Source organism: Heteronotia binoei, chromosome 14 (assembly GCF_032191835.1).
Source record: "Heteronotia binoei isolate CCM8104 ecotype False Entrance Well chromosome 14, APGP_CSIRO_Hbin_v1, whole genome shotgun sequence".
NCBI classification, from domain to species: Eukaryota; Metazoa; Chordata; class Lepidosauria; order Squamata; family Gekkonidae; genus Heteronotia; species Heteronotia binoei.
The window spans coordinates 8,416,178-8,431,400 of record NC_083236.1 but is presented as its reverse complement, the minus strand read 5'-3'; the positions used below and the strand labels follow the sequence as shown (position 1 = coordinate 8,431,400).

General features: G+C 43.7%; 1 protein-coding gene across 1 annotated transcript in view; it reads left to right on the top strand.

Moving 5' to 3' along the window:
• Positions 1 to 15,223, top strand: part of SEMA5A (semaphorin 5A) — a 179,568-nt gene that overhangs the window by 149,418 nt on the left and 14,927 nt on the right. The window contains exons 17-20 of the mRNA XM_060253773.1: positions 1,475 to 1,684; positions 5,849 to 6,019; positions 7,358 to 7,513; positions 12,275 to 12,322. Of these exons, the coding sequence (XP_060109756.1) occupies positions 1,475 to 1,684; positions 5,849 to 6,019; positions 7,358 to 7,513; positions 12,275 to 12,322 (585 nt within the window). The remainder of the gene's footprint in view (positions 1 to 1,474; positions 1,685 to 5,848; positions 6,020 to 7,357; positions 7,514 to 12,274; positions 12,323 to 15,223) is intronic.

The following is a 15,223-nucleotide window of genomic DNA, read 5'->3' as shown; positions in this document are numbered from 1 at the left end:
GGCTGGAGAGGGCTCTCACAGCAGCTGCCCTTTCAAGGACAACTCCTGCGAGAGCTATGGCTGACCCAAGGCCATTTCAGCAGCTGCAAGTGGAGGAGTGGGGAATCAAATCCGGTTCTCCCAGATAAGAGTCCGCACACTTCACCGTACACCAAACTGGCAAAATGTGGTTTGGATCCTGTTACCGTTAGGTGGATCTGTAAGTGCTTGTGAATGATTCCTCATCCTCTTGGAGAGGAGTGGCAAGTGGAGTGCCTCAAGGATCTGTCCTGGGACCTGTTTTGTTCAACATCTTTATCAATGATTTGGATGAAGGAATAGAGGGAATGCTTATTAAATTGGGTGAGGATACTAAATTGGGAGGGGTTGCAAACACAGAAGACAGGATACAGGATGACCTTGACAGTCTGGAAAACTGGGCTAAAATTAATAAAATGAATTTTAACAGGGATAAATGTAAAGTTCTGCATTTAGGTAGGAAAAATCCATTGCATGGTTATAGGATGAGGGAGACTTGTCTTAGCAGTAGTATGTGTGAAAAGGATCTAGGGGTCTTAGTGGATCATACGCTGAACATGAGTCAATAGTGTGATGCGGTGGCTAAAAAGGCAGATGCAATTTTGGGCTGTATCAAGTATAGTGTCCAGATCACGTGATGTGATGGTATCGCTTTACTCTGCTCTGGTAAGACCTCACCTGGAGTATTGTGTTCAGTTTTGGGCACAACATTTTAAGAAGGATATAGACAAACTGGAACGGGTCCAGAAGAGGACGACGAAGTTGGTGAGGGGTCTGGAGACCAAGTCCTATGAGGAAAGGTTGAAGGAATGTTTAGCTTGGAGAGGAGGCGGCTGAGAGGTGATATGATTACCATCTTCAAGTACTTGAAGGGCTGTCATATAGAGGATGGTGTGGAATTGTTTTCTGTGGCCCCGGAAGGTAGGACCAGAACCAATGGGTTGAAATTAAATGAAAAGAGTTTCCGGCTCAACATTGGGAAGAACTTCCTGACCATTAGGGCGATTCCTCAGTGGAACAGGCTTCCTCGGGAGGTGGTGGGCTCTCCTCCCTTGGAGGTTTTTAAACAGAGGCTAGATAGCTATCTGACAGCAATGAAGATACTGTGAATTTAGGGAGAGGTGTTTGTGAGTTTCCTGCATTGTGCAGGTGGTTGGACTAGATGACTCTAGAGGTTCCTTCCAATTCTATGATTCTATGAAATTGGCAAGGCCCTTTGACAAGGAGAGAGCTGAAGCCCTTTTCCTGTCCCCTCCAGGCTATGATCCTATGATTGGAGCCCAGCACTCTTGGGAAAGAAGTTCTCTCTTAGCTGGCAAATGATCATCTGAGTCAAAGACAGGATGGGGAAACCCACACACCAAACATTTTAAAATTGTAATGTGGACCAGTTATGTCTTGAGCAGAATGTCCCTTTGGTTCTATTGTGCCTTTGTTTCAACCCTTTTTCTTTTAGGCGATTTCATGCATTCGGGACGATATTCTGCCAACACGATTAATGGGGCTTGGTCCCCTTGGTCTCCATGGTCTCAGTGCAGCCATGACTGCAGCCGAGGCATTCGTAACCGCAAACGTCTTTGCAGCAACCCTGAGCCAAAGTATGGAGGCCTGCCCTGTGTGGGACCATCTCTGGAATACCAAGAGTGCAACATCCTTCCATGCCCAGGTAAGGCATTAGCGAATCAGTACAGTTCAGAAATATTTCACCAGTCTTATGTCCTTTTTTGGAATGCGTAACATGTTCATTGCCCCATTTTTGTTTTTGTCTGTAGCTGTGTTGCTATATCTTTTAAATTCCGATTTATAGATATATTTTGGGTTTTTTTTTTTTAAAAAAATAGTCTTTGTAGATCTTCTTGAGCACATTTCGAAGTACAGCAGTATAGACAATAAATTAGTTTGTATAGAAGATAAATCAACATAGCCTGGCTAAGTGAAGTGTGGAAAAGGACAGTCTGAATTTCAGTCTTGCTTTGACAATTTGCACTACAAGACAAATCCACGCTGAATAACTCCTTGCTTATCATTTGCACTGCCCTACATCAGAATATCTTCGGCTACACCAAGACATTGCGCCAACATCTGCAAGTTTAAAACCACATGGAAGCACCAGTTAGGTGGGTCCTTCCTACCTGACTGGGTCAAGGTCAGAGGAGAGGGCTTCCAAACAGCACCAGGGCTGAATGGACAGATGCCAGAGGAAAACAACTACTTAGAATCATAAAATTGGAAGGGACCTCCAGGGTCATCTAGTCCAACCCCCTGCACAATGCAGGGAATTCACAAATACCTCCCCCTAAATTCACAGGATCTTCATTGCTTTCAGATGGCCATCTAGCCTCTGTTTAAAAACCACTAAGGAAGAAGAGCCCACCACCTCCCGAGGAAGCCTGTTCCACCAAGGAACCACTCTGCAAGAACCAATGGGTTAAAATTAAATCAAAAGAGTTTCCGGCTCAACATTAGGAAGAACTTCCTGACCATTAGAGCAGTTCCTCAGTGGAACAGGCTTCCTCGGGAGGTGATGAGCTCTCCTTCCTTGGAGGTTTTTAAACAGAGGCTAGATGGCCATCTGACAGTGATGAAGATCCTGTGAATTTTGGGGTAGGTATTTGTGGGTTTCCTGCATTGTGCAGGGGGTTGAACTAGATGACCCTGGAGGTTCCTTCCAATTCTATGATTCTATAAGCCTGTCCCACTGGAACCACTCTAACTGTCAGGAAGTTCTTTCTAATGTTTATCCAAAAACTCTTTTGATTTAATTCCAACCTGTTGGTTCTGGTCCAACCTTCTGGGGCAACGGAAGAGAGGAGAGGAGTGACAAGCAGTGTTCCTTCCAAGCTGAGTTAGCATAAGCTAGCTCACAGATTTTTAGCCTCCATCTCACACATTTTTGCCTTAGCTCAGGAAGGATGACTGCAGAGCACACTAATTTATGCAGTAGCTCACAACTTTCATGCCAGTAGCTCACAACTCTGGGTACTGAGTCAAAAGCACCCTTAAGGTCTAGAAAGGCAGCATATTCAATTTCAATTTATTATGGTCAAGTGACCAGCAATAACAATATACAAAATCTCATAGTCACAGACCATAATTTCTGACTACATAAAAGCATTCCCATATTCAAATTCCACCAATGTTAAATCTTAAAAATGCCATAATTAACCATCTCTACGTTGTTAAAAACTTCCACTTATTTATGGCTAAAAACAATATTTTGCTACTGCCTGAGTTACAGACTTCTTTGTATCTTCCAATAAGTATTTCAGTAGCACATCAATCCCATGTAGACGTTGTATTAGTGAATTTATTTAAAAAGGAAAGGGGCCAAAAGGCAGCCTTGTCTAACTCCTTTTTGTGAGGGAATACACCTAGATAACCTACTTTCAGAATTGTATCTAATTTGCAATTGAGTGTTCTCATTTCATTATCAAGAGTAGAAGCCTTTTATCTATGGTTGAACATTCTAATTTTGGACAAAATTAGTCCCCTTGCGAAACAGAATCAAAGACTGCCTTGAGATCTACGAATGCTACAAATAAAGATCTCTTGGCTGATCTTACATATTTTTTAATAAAATAATCTCGTACAAGACAGTGATCCAGAGCTGAATGGCCTTGGACAAACCCTGCTTGCTTCATTTCTAAATATTTCTTAGTCGAGCCAATTGCATAATTTCATACATAGATGTTTGGTATACAATTTGCAAACAATATTTAGGAGACTTGCTTGGTCTATAATTTTTTGGATCAGCTATACTACTCTTCTTACGTATGGGAACAATAATTGCCAGCCCCCAGTCTGTTGGAATTTGGGCTGTTTGATCAATATAGGTAAAAAGGTTAGCCAGAATCAGTGCCCACCACATTGAATTTGCTTTTAATAATTCAGCTGGAATAAAATCACTCCATTTTAAAATTGATTTATCATGAGAGTGACTTCTTCAGTGGTGACAGGAGGCCATAAAGGTATATTTTCCAAAGAGATCACTCTTAATAATACAGGTTGAGGATCACTGTAGAGTGCAGCGAAATGTTTCTCCCAGATCTCTACAGGAATAGTGTTTGCCATCACTTTATTTCTATTTCCATGTCTTCCAGAGACCAGTTTCCAAAACCCTACATTGTCATGGTTCTTAGTGACTTCAAAGAGGGTCCTCCACTCAGAGAGCATATAGACTGTCTTCTTTGACTTTAGAAGTGCTTTATAGGCTTTTTTAAAAACCTGCACTTCAAATATTGTGTTGCTATTTGGATATTTTTAGGCTAATCTTGCACTCTCAATAGGTTTTTGCATTGCCTAACACACTCCTGATCAAACCATCTTTGATTAAACACTTTATCACGACTGAGTTTTACCAGGTCTTGATAACAGTGGTTTTAGTTGCGATGTTAGTTCATTATAAAATTTCCGAGGGGCAGCCTTTTCCTCCAGGGTATTTGTTATCTTATAATAAAGTGATTTACCTTCATTTGATTGTGTCCAAGAAGAAAATTTCTAATTAAGTGGGCTACCCCATTTAATTTTCAATCTACCGCCTTCTGCCACCTCCTTATAGTTTAAGTTTTTATTAAAATTTGGATGCTTACCCTCAACTTCCAATCTAAAATTCCGGTCTTATATCAACTGCAAGTCTTAAATTTCTGGTTGGAGGATCTCAAGACACCAGGATATAATCTGTTGTCGATTGTTTAATACCACAGGGGAAGGTAAATTGACCCAGTTGATCCCCTATGACTGATCCATTTAGTATAATTAGATTTAATTTGGAGACCATTTGGATCAAATATTAGCTGGCTAGATTTACCACCGGGTCTAAGGATATGCGGCTAGGGAAAGGCTGTTCAATTTCTAAACCATTTAGTCCAAATTTATCCAATTGGTCATCATTATGACCCATTTGAGCATTAAGGTTTTCACCAATAAGCAGCATTGCAGATGGAAATTTCTGTATACACTCAAAAATATATAATTCTACTTCCATACTTATTTCCCTTGAGATGATTGAGGTTATAAGTATAAATTTAGGCATGACTATATGTTTATGTAAGGATAGCACTGCAGCAGCAGCCCAATCTTTACCGTTGATCAGCTCTGTAACAGAAACATCTTTCATGCCAGTAGCTTACAAAGTAGAATTTTTGGTCACAAGACTGCCTCTCAGAGGGAACATTGGTGACAAGTAGAATGCCCCAAAGATCCGTCTTGGGACCTGTTTTGTTTAATATCTTTATAAGTGATTTGTATGAATAAATGCAAGGAATGCTTAATAAGTTTGCAGATACTAAATTGGGAAGGGTAGCAAATTCAGTTGCCACAGAAAGTTGGACCAGAACCGATGGGTTGAAATTAAATCAAAAGATATTTCAACTAAACATTAGGAAGAGCTTCCTGAGAGAGCAGTTCCTCAGTGGAACAGGCTTCCTTGGGAAGTGGTGGGCTCTCCTTTCTTCGAGGTTTTCATACAGAGGCTAAATTGACATTTGACAGTAATGCTGATTCTGTGAACTTAGGCAGATCACAAGAAGGAGGGCAGGAAGGGTTACATCAGTGCTTAGTTCTCGTGGCCCTTTCTTACAAGTCCAGGGAAATGCTGATGGCCACTTTGGGGTCAGGAAGCAACTTTTCTCCAGGCCAGTTTGACCAGGGATCCTGGAGGTTTTTTGCCATCTTCTGGGTGTGTAGAGCAGGGGTCGCTGGAGATGTGTGGTGGGAGGTATTCGTGAATTTCCTGCGTTATGCAGGGGGTTGGACTAGATTATCCTGAAGGCACCTTCCAACTCTATGATACTATGAAGAAACAGCATAATATGTTAGGTCTCTTTTCCAGTTGACGGAAGCTGGTCTTGTTGGTCATCGTGGTCTAAGTGCTCTGCCACTTGCGGAAATGGGCATTACATGAGGACACGTTCCTGTACAAACCCAGCGCCAGCTTATGGAGGGGACATCTGTCTGGGACTCCATACCGAAGAAGCACTCTGCAATACACAACAGTGCCCAGGTACCAAAAGTCCCATTTGGGAACTCAGATCACTCTGGCATTGGATAGCATCTGGGGGTTTGGATTACTTCCTGTGTCCTGCCCTTCCTCTCAGCAGGTCTCACAGAGTTCCTCCCTAGACATTTTGTTATATTCTGAACAACCCTGGGGATAGGCTGGGTTAAGAGGAAATAAGCAGCATGAGATCACCCAGTGTGCTTCAGGGCTGAGTGGGGATTTTAACCCAGGTTGCTCTCTGTCCTAGTCCAACACTCTTGTCCACTGCAACCCATTGCCTGTTAACCAGTTTGTATTTGGATACAGGTAAGCTCTTTCACCTTGCACTTGCTAGAGCTCTGTAAATAACACCCAAATGTTCATTAATCCTGCATTGCCATATTGGCACATCATGCATTTACAGGGTCCTGTTGGCAACAGCCAGCGCTGTGGGCTGGAGCAGGTGACAGGTTCTACGGGTACCAGGTTGCGGTAGCTGTGTACACACCTGGGTCACAGCAAGGTTGGGGCACTAAAAACCTTGCTCTGCCTCCAAACAATGTCAAACAAGGCCCTTTTATATATGGAAGCTTGCCCTGTGCATGAATTGTCCTTTTGGGATTAGGGTGATATGGCAGTAAAAACTGATTGGTGTGACAATCTAGAAGAAGATGATACTGGATTTATATCCCGCCCTCCACTCCGAAGAGTCTCAGAGCGGCTCACGATCTCCTTTCCCTTCCTCCCCCACAACAGACACCCTGTGAGGTAGATGAAGATATTGGATTTATATCCCACCCTCCACTCCGAAGAGTCTCAGAGCGGCTCACAATCTCCTTTCCCTTCCTCCCCCACAACAGACACCCTGTGAGGTAGATGAAGATATTGGATTTATATCCCGCCCTCCACTCCGAAGAGTCTCAGAGCGGCTCACAATGTCCTTTCCCTCCTCCCCCACAACAGACACCCTGTGAGGTAGATGAAGATATTGGATTTATATCCCGCCCTCCACTCCGAAGAGTCTCAGAGCGGCTCACAATCTCCTTTCCCTTCCTCCCCCACAACAGACACCCTGTGAGGTGGGTGGGGCTCAGAGGGCTCTGACAGCAGCTTCCCTTTCAAGGACAACCTCTGCCAGAGCAATGGCTGACCCAAGGCCATGCTAGCAGGTGCAAGTGAAGGAATGGGGAATCAAACCCGGTTCTCCCAGATAAGAGTCCATGCACTTCACCACTACACCAAACCGGCTCTCCAATCTAGTTCCATATATGCACAGAGAGAAAGATGACAGTATTCTTTTAAAAGCATATTTGCTGCATTTGAGTTGCTTCATACACTGCTTACTTTTCTCGGTTGTCACAGATAGCTGGTCTCACTGGTCAGACTGGTCTGGCTGTGATCCTTCTGGCACCCAGTTCCGTGCCCGTCAGTGTGATGTTTTGTTTCCTGTGGGTCACCAGTGTTCTGGAAATGCCACTGAGAGACGACGGTGTGTTTCTCATTCCAATTCCATACCAGGTAAGAGCAGGGTTCCCATTTCTGCCTTCGTATTCTTTTTTCATATTTTTATTTTAACTTTTTAAGGGGATGCAGAATAAAGAAAAGGAATTGGGGGAAATAATAAAAGGTAAAATTATGAAAACATAGGACAGAGGACATTTTCTGTTGATATTAAGGACAGGGCGTTTTTTATAGCAGGAACTCCTTTGCATATTAGGCTACACACTCCTGATGTAGCCAATCTTCCAAGAGCTTACAGTAGGCCCTGTACTAAGAGCTCTGTAAGCTCTTGGAGGATTAGCTATATCTAGGTGTGGCCTAATATGCAAAGAATTTCCTGCTTCAAAAAAAGGCCTGATTAAAGATAATCCTTGATTAAGATATGCATATGTATAGAAAAAATACATAACATAGTAGTTTAAGAATCGATTATAGCAACCTGTTCAGCTTATTTTAACATTTTCTCATATTAACATTTTTATCCTGTCTTATCAATTTTATCAGTGATATGATAACCCATGAATAACCTCACAGAAATTTTGTATATAATTTTAACACAATAGTTTGTTGTAATCAACATCATGCAAAAGATAATCACCTTACTATTTCATATTGAAACTGTCATAATATAAACTGTTCAAGTGTATGACTTCAAGGATTGGTTATAGTAATAATAAAAAAAGCTCACCAGTTATTTTCAAATTCCTCTTTTGGTTTTTGATTAATGTAATTTGTCAGTTTTGCCATAACTGCATTTTGTCTATCCAGTTTCCAAGAAATAAACAACCCTGAATTTTCCACTTTGCTGAGAATATCTGCTGCTGCAGTTAACATGTATCTAAGCAGTTCATGCATTGTTCTGCCTTTAGTGGTAGAATTCCTAGTAACATTGTCTCTGGTGACATAGCAAATTTTACATTGATTTGTGTGTGTGTGCATGAATTTCAGTGTGTATTTCTATCTAATATTTGCTATGGGGTTTTTTTTTGGGGGGGGGGGTTACCATATGCAATGGCATATGGTTAAAAGTACCACCTGTCTCTTTGTTTCCAGCACAATCCTTTATATTTTTTATACATCTTTTTGATGTCTTTTGGGGTAATGTACCAGTGATAAAGAGAGGCCCATGGTGCAGGATGTTAAGCTGCAGTATTGCAGTCCAAGCTCTGCTCACAACATGAGTCCAATTCCAGCAGAAGCTGGGTTCAGGTAGCCGGCTCAAGGTTGACTCATCCTTCCATCCTTCCAAGGTCGGTAAAATGAGTCCCCAGCTTGCTGGGGGGAAAGTGTAGATGACTGGGGAAGGCAATGGCAAACCACCCCGTAAAAAGTCTGCCATGAAAACATTGTGATGCAACATCACCCCAGAGTCGGAAACAACTGGTGCTTGCACCCTAACCTTTACCTTTTTTACCAGCAATAAAACATTTTGTACCCAGTGTCTCTGTCTTTGGCTTGTCTAAGAGCACTGTCGCTTCAGTTCCTCTTCCTGCAAAGGCAATACTGTCTCCTTCAAGGAATGGAAGCAGGTGAAGCAAGGCATGTGCCTAAGGAAGAGCTGCTTCAGTGGAGAAAATAACCATTAGGGCACCAGCAGGGCCATCTTAAGCAGAGTTAACTTCAGAGGGCTTTGAAGGGTGCAGCTCTGCTTTGGACTGTATTGCAGATCTGTGACTCAGCAGGTCCATTTAAAAATATGTAGAACAATCACGCAAATAGTGGTCCTTAAATTGTTACCTTTCTCAGCTACAAAAAAACAACAGAAAAGGGTGTGGTATCACCCAAACCCAGTGCAAGTACACTTAGTAACACCTCCCCCCCAAAGAGTGCAAAAAATCCAGTATTTACAAATGCCCAATCTTAAAATCCCGTGGCCCTTTGCTTTAAACAGACACTGTTTCCACATTGGTTATGTGCATGGTGGGAAACATTGTGGAGGGGGGGGGGGTTGTCCTGCTTTTCCACAGCTTCATAGTACATTCATGCAACTGCTAGGGCTTCCCCAATTTTTCTCCAATTGTTTTCCAAACCTGCTTTGCTATGAAGTTTCGGGAAGAACTTCTGCCAAAGCTGGAGAACTATGGGATGGGTGGGAAACTTCATATTTTTCCAGTCCTGCCCACACAGCAGCCATTTTCCCTGCTTCGTCTCCCTGGCAGCCACTCCTTCCCCAAACCACAGCAGTTTTTTTGGTTGTTTTAAATCAACAATGTGTATACACTATAATGTAACAACCCCTGCAGGGGTGGCCAGCCTACAACTCCCATCAGCCCCAACCATTGGCCATGCTGGCTGGGGCTGATGGGAGTTGTATGCAAAAAAAATCTGGAGAGCTACCGTTGGCCACCCCTGGTTGGATTCTCTGAATTCTCAGTTTTCCTGGAACTTGGATGATATCCAGGGACTCCCTCCCTGCTTTCCCTCTGCAGGCATGGGAGTGCACAGTGTACAAGCCAGCTGAGAGATTTCTCAGATCTCCCTCCTCCCTCAGAGGCTTTCCCATTTGCCTTTGCTGGATTTTTTAAGTGCATGAGTGATGATCTAGAATCATTGCAGAATGGAACATATTTTATTTTTCTCATCAAATGTGAAGTGATGAAAAAGAATCTTGCAGGTTTCAGCATTTCTCAGACTGAGTAGGGATTAGCAAAAAGAATGTCAGGAATGATTTAGAACAGGGGTGGCCAGCGGTAGCTCTCCAGATGTTTTCTTTTTGCCTACAACTCCCATCAGCCCCAGCCAGCATGGCCAATGGCTGGGGCTGATGGAAGTTGTAGGCAAAAAAACATCTGGAGAGCTACCGTTGGCCACCCCTGATTTAGAACAAAGTTGGAGTCCAGTAGCACCTTTAAGACCAACAAGGTTTTATTGAGAACAGAAGCTTCCGTAAGCTAAAAGCACACTTCATCATGCAATGAAATGGGGTACAGTGAGCAGTGCTGCGTATACCTTGTGGGTAGTGATTAGGCATGCAAAATAGTATAAAGTTAGAATCCAGTGGCAAGATAGTGAAATTAACAAATTGAAAGAATAACAGTTTGGTCTGGATAGTATAAGTTGCCTGGGAAAACAGCAAAAGGCAATACCCTTGTCGGAATTGGAATCCTCCAGCATGGGTTAAACTGAGAACATCTTTTTCACAGAAGTGTTTCTGTCCCTAGACCGTCTGGCACCCTAGGCAAGGCTACCTTCTGGCACCACCACCCCTGCATGGATAACCTCACAGAGTCATATGGGGGTGCCCAATTGGGCACCCCCAGAAGGCCAGCGCCCTAGGCAATTGCCTAGTTTGCCTAGCGGCAGGGCACCCAGTGTAATTTTAAACAAGTCGCATAGCATTATAAATATCATTCCCGTTTGCCAATACAAAAAAGAATACACCAGAATACAGTGGAAGAAGGGTTTAGCATATGTAATGAAATAAACAACCAATATCCCTTATTCCAGTTTGTCAATACAAAAAAAGACATTCTTTTTATACGTTATTCTAAAAAGAGAAATACATTGGAATAAAGTGGATGTATGGTTCTACTTGGTGAGAATGGTTTTAGCATATGTAATGAGATAAGAAACCAATATCCCTGTTGAGTCCTGGGGAGGTATTTGTTCCAAGTTTCATAATAACCTGTATTCCATGCTACGGTCACCTCGAGATTAGATTACTGCAACGCCCTCTACATGGGGCTGCCCTTGTGCCGAACTCGGCGGCTGCAGCTGGTGCAGAACGCGGCGGCTAGGCTGTTGTTGGGGCTCCCAAGGTGGGAGCACATACAGCCGGGGCTACGCGGACTGCACTGGCTGCCAGTGGTATACCGAGTTCGTTACAAGGTGCTGGTTATCACCTTTAAAGCCCTATATGGCCGAGGACCTGCCTACCTGAGGGACTGTCTCTCCCCATATGAGCCCCAGAGAGGGCTGAGGTCAGCTGGAAAAAACCAGCTGAACATCCCTGGGCCAAGGGAGGCCAGATTGAAGGCCACCCAGGATCGGGCCTTCTCCATTGCAGCTCCACTGCTGTGGAATCAACTCCCAGAGGAGGTAAGGGCCCTGCGATGTTTAGATCAATTCCGCAGGGCCTGTAAGACCCACCTCTTCAAAATAGCCTTCAACTAATGACGAGCTAAGAAAGTGCCGTTGGGAATGCTTTTAGCTACTGAATTTTATTGAAGATTTAATGTTTATAGCACCATAATGTTAATGTTAATTTTAATATAATCTGTAATTGTTTTTAATCATGATTTTATAAGTATAACTGTTGATGTATAATGTATTTTATGCTGTGAGCTGCCCTGAGCCTGCCTTGGCGGGGAGGGTGGGATATAAATGAAAAGTATTATTATTATATTATTATAATTCAGCAATTTCCCTTTCCATTCTGTTCTTGAAGTTTCTTTGCAGTAAAACAGCTACTTTGAGGTCACCCAATGAATGTCCTGGCAGGTTGAAGTGTTCTCTGACAGGTTTCTCCGTTTTGTAATTCCTGATGTCAGATTTTTTTTTGTCCATTTATCCTTTGGCGTAGGGTTTGTCCTGTTAGCCCTATGTAGAGAACTGAAGGGCATTGTTGGCATTTATTGACCTATATAACGTTGGAAGATGAGCAAGTGAATGAGCCTGAGATGTTGTAGTTAATGCTGTTAGGTCTTAAATGTGCTGCTGGACTCCAACTTTGTTCTATTGCTTCAGACCAACATGGCTGCCCACCTGGATCTATCTACAAAGAATAATTTTGGACTGTCATTCTTTACCAGCATTGCATAATTGGATTTTCTGTTGCAGACATAATGGTAGCCAGAACCAGCAGCACCAAAGAAAAACGCTGTGGTGGTAAGCCCTCCCTTGATTCATTCTGGTTTTCTCCTCTCTCTCTCTCTGTCTCTCACACACACACACACTCTCTCTCTCTTCTGGTGCTACTTAGTTTTATTTAGTAGCTGAGGCTCAAGTCACACATTACTTGGCATCCTGTGATTCTTTCCTCTCTAGTGTACAAAGATCGATGCGGAGGGGATGCTTCATCCTTTCCTCTCCATCCTTTTCTACCTCAAAATCCTCCTCGCCAATCTGCTTTTTGCATTATGATGCAGGGGTGGGGGGAGATACAGGTGCTTTTTTCCTGCAGTGTATGAGAAAGTTAACTCAGGAAGGAGCAGAAGCAAAACTTTTGAGCTTTAAAAGGTGGCTGGGGCAGGGGCAGTAGGTGGTGATGGGAGTTCCGGGAACGGTTTGCCCTCATACCCATTAACTATTAGGAAGGGGCTGGTGTTGGTTGCACTGGACACTGTTATTATATGCATACTCTGCAAAAGGAAGTAGGGCTGCCCAGTTGTCCTGTTGGAAAGAAGTATAGCATCGTAGGAACTGTTCTAACACCGCATTCATGCGTTCCGTCTGTCCGTCTGTCTGTGGGTGGTACGTCAAACTGAGCCCGTTCTACCTCGGCTAACTTGCAAAGTTGCGCCCAGAAGCTAGCAACGAATTTTGGTCCGTAGTCAGAAATTATTTTACTCGGAAAAGCATGTAGCCGAAAGATATGCTGCACAAGCTTGCTTGGAAAAAGTTTCCACCACCACCCACACCACTGTTTTCCCTTGGGAGGGAGGTAAGTCAGTTATAAAGTGCATAGAAATACATTCCCAAGGCCAAGAGGCTGGGGCTAGAAGTTGCAGTTCCCCAGGAGTAGCCCCCCTTGTTTTTTTGCCATTATACAAGTCAGGCAGCTGGTTACATATTGTGACATGTCCTTTCAGACCCAGCCACCAAAATTGGCATTGTACCAAGTGAATCATTTTTACAAATCCAAAATGCCACCCCCCCCCCCCTCAGTTTGGAATCATGAGCTCGTTACATGATTTCCACTCGTAGTGGTTCTGGAATAAATAGTTTATTGTCTTTGTTCCAGAGACCCTCAAGGGAGGGAGGGAGATGGAAGTCCTTATCAGGAGGGTGCATTGCCAAGGTTTCCTTAAGCAATGCAAAAGAACAGTGGCAGCACAATATATGAAATCCAAAAATACAACAATACAAACTATTGTGCACAAACAAACACTCTTAACTGGTGTATATAAAGTTCTATTATAATGAAATGAACAGCCTACAACAGTGGGCATACATTCATACAGTATAAATAGAAAACAACAGTCTTAAAACAATATACCAAGGAGGACCCCACACAGTCACTGAGTTTTCCAAAATGAGTACACAGACTCAAAAATAATGTTCCACAGGAGTCCCTCCGTTGTTTGTTGACTTCTGAAGGACAAATTCTAGCCTTCACGCAAACCCTGGGTTTGATTGCGTTCCGCTGCTCCTGCAGCTTCCTCGTAAGTCAAGTGAAAACTCCAGCCAAGTTCTTTCTCAAACGCCGCAAATTAAGATATCAAAATGGGCGTTTGAGAAAGAACTTGGCTGGAGTTTTCAGTTGACTTACGAGGAAGCTGCAGGAGCAGCGGAACGCAATCAAACCCTTAAGGGCAGTTAGGAACGAGTCCAGAGGGCCCGCCCCCCTCTGCTGCTGTGCTCGGGTGGTAACCAAAGCGCTGAGCTGGGCGGGAGTAAACAGCAAGTCTATAACCCCCTCTCTCTTGCTTTCGTGCTGGGGTAGGCAGGATAATGCATCAGCTAGGAAGTTCAGCCACCCTGGGATGTGCCCCAACGTGAATTTGAATTTGTGGAAGAACCCCACCCACCAGACTTGTTTGGTTGTGAGTTTTTGGGTGGCGATTAAGTGAAGCAAGGTTTTTATGCTCCGTCCATAATTCAAAGCGTTCCCTCGCTCCCTCTCAGTAGTGGTGCCATCTTTCTAAGCCCAATTTGATGGCAGACGCCTCTTTGTCCCACACTGTCCAGTTTTGCTCCGAGGGGGAGAATTTCTGAGACAAGTATGCACACGGGTGGAGTTTACCGTCCTCCCGCTCTTGGAGCAACACGGTGGTTCAGGCCACATTTCTTGTGTCATATTGCACCACAAATCTTTTATTTTCGTCAGAGTGGATGAGGCAAGGCTCAGAAATGAAGCATTGTTTGAGGTCCTCGAAACGCCTTTTGGCATTCCGAGGACCAATCCAGCATGGCACTCGCTGTAGTAGTGGCGGCACCTTTTTCCTTGGTTTTTAACAAGTCTGTTAAGGGTGTGGTGATGGCGGCAAAGTTGTTTGTGAATCCTCTATAACGGGTGGCCAACAGTAGCTCTCCAGATGTTTTTTGCCTACAACTCCCATCAATCTCAGTCATTGGCCATGCTGGCTGGGGCTGATGGGAGTTGTGGGCAAAAAACATCTGGAGAGCTACCATTGGCCACCCCTGCTCTATAAAAGTTTGCGAATTCGAGGAAGCTTTGTAATTGCTTCCGGGTCTTGGGCGCTGCCCACTCTGCCACCACTTGTACCTTGGCGGGGTCCATCCCGAGCCCCCCTTCTGAAACTCGGTAGCCTAGGATGTCAAGTTCTGATTTGTGGAATTCACGTTTTGAAAGCTTGGCAAACATTTTAATCTCATATAGGGTCTGCAACACTTGGCATACTAATTGTACATTCGAATGGAGGTCCTGTGAATAAATTAACACATCATCCAAGAAACAGACCACCCTCTTGTAGAGGAACTTGTGTAAGACCTAAGACTTCGTTGATTAAATTCATGGCTCCACTTTGTTAGAGTGGTTTGTGGCCCTTTTTCTTTTTGCTCCTGGGGCCCCACTCCCCCTTGCTGCTTCTGGTGGAGGGCTATGAT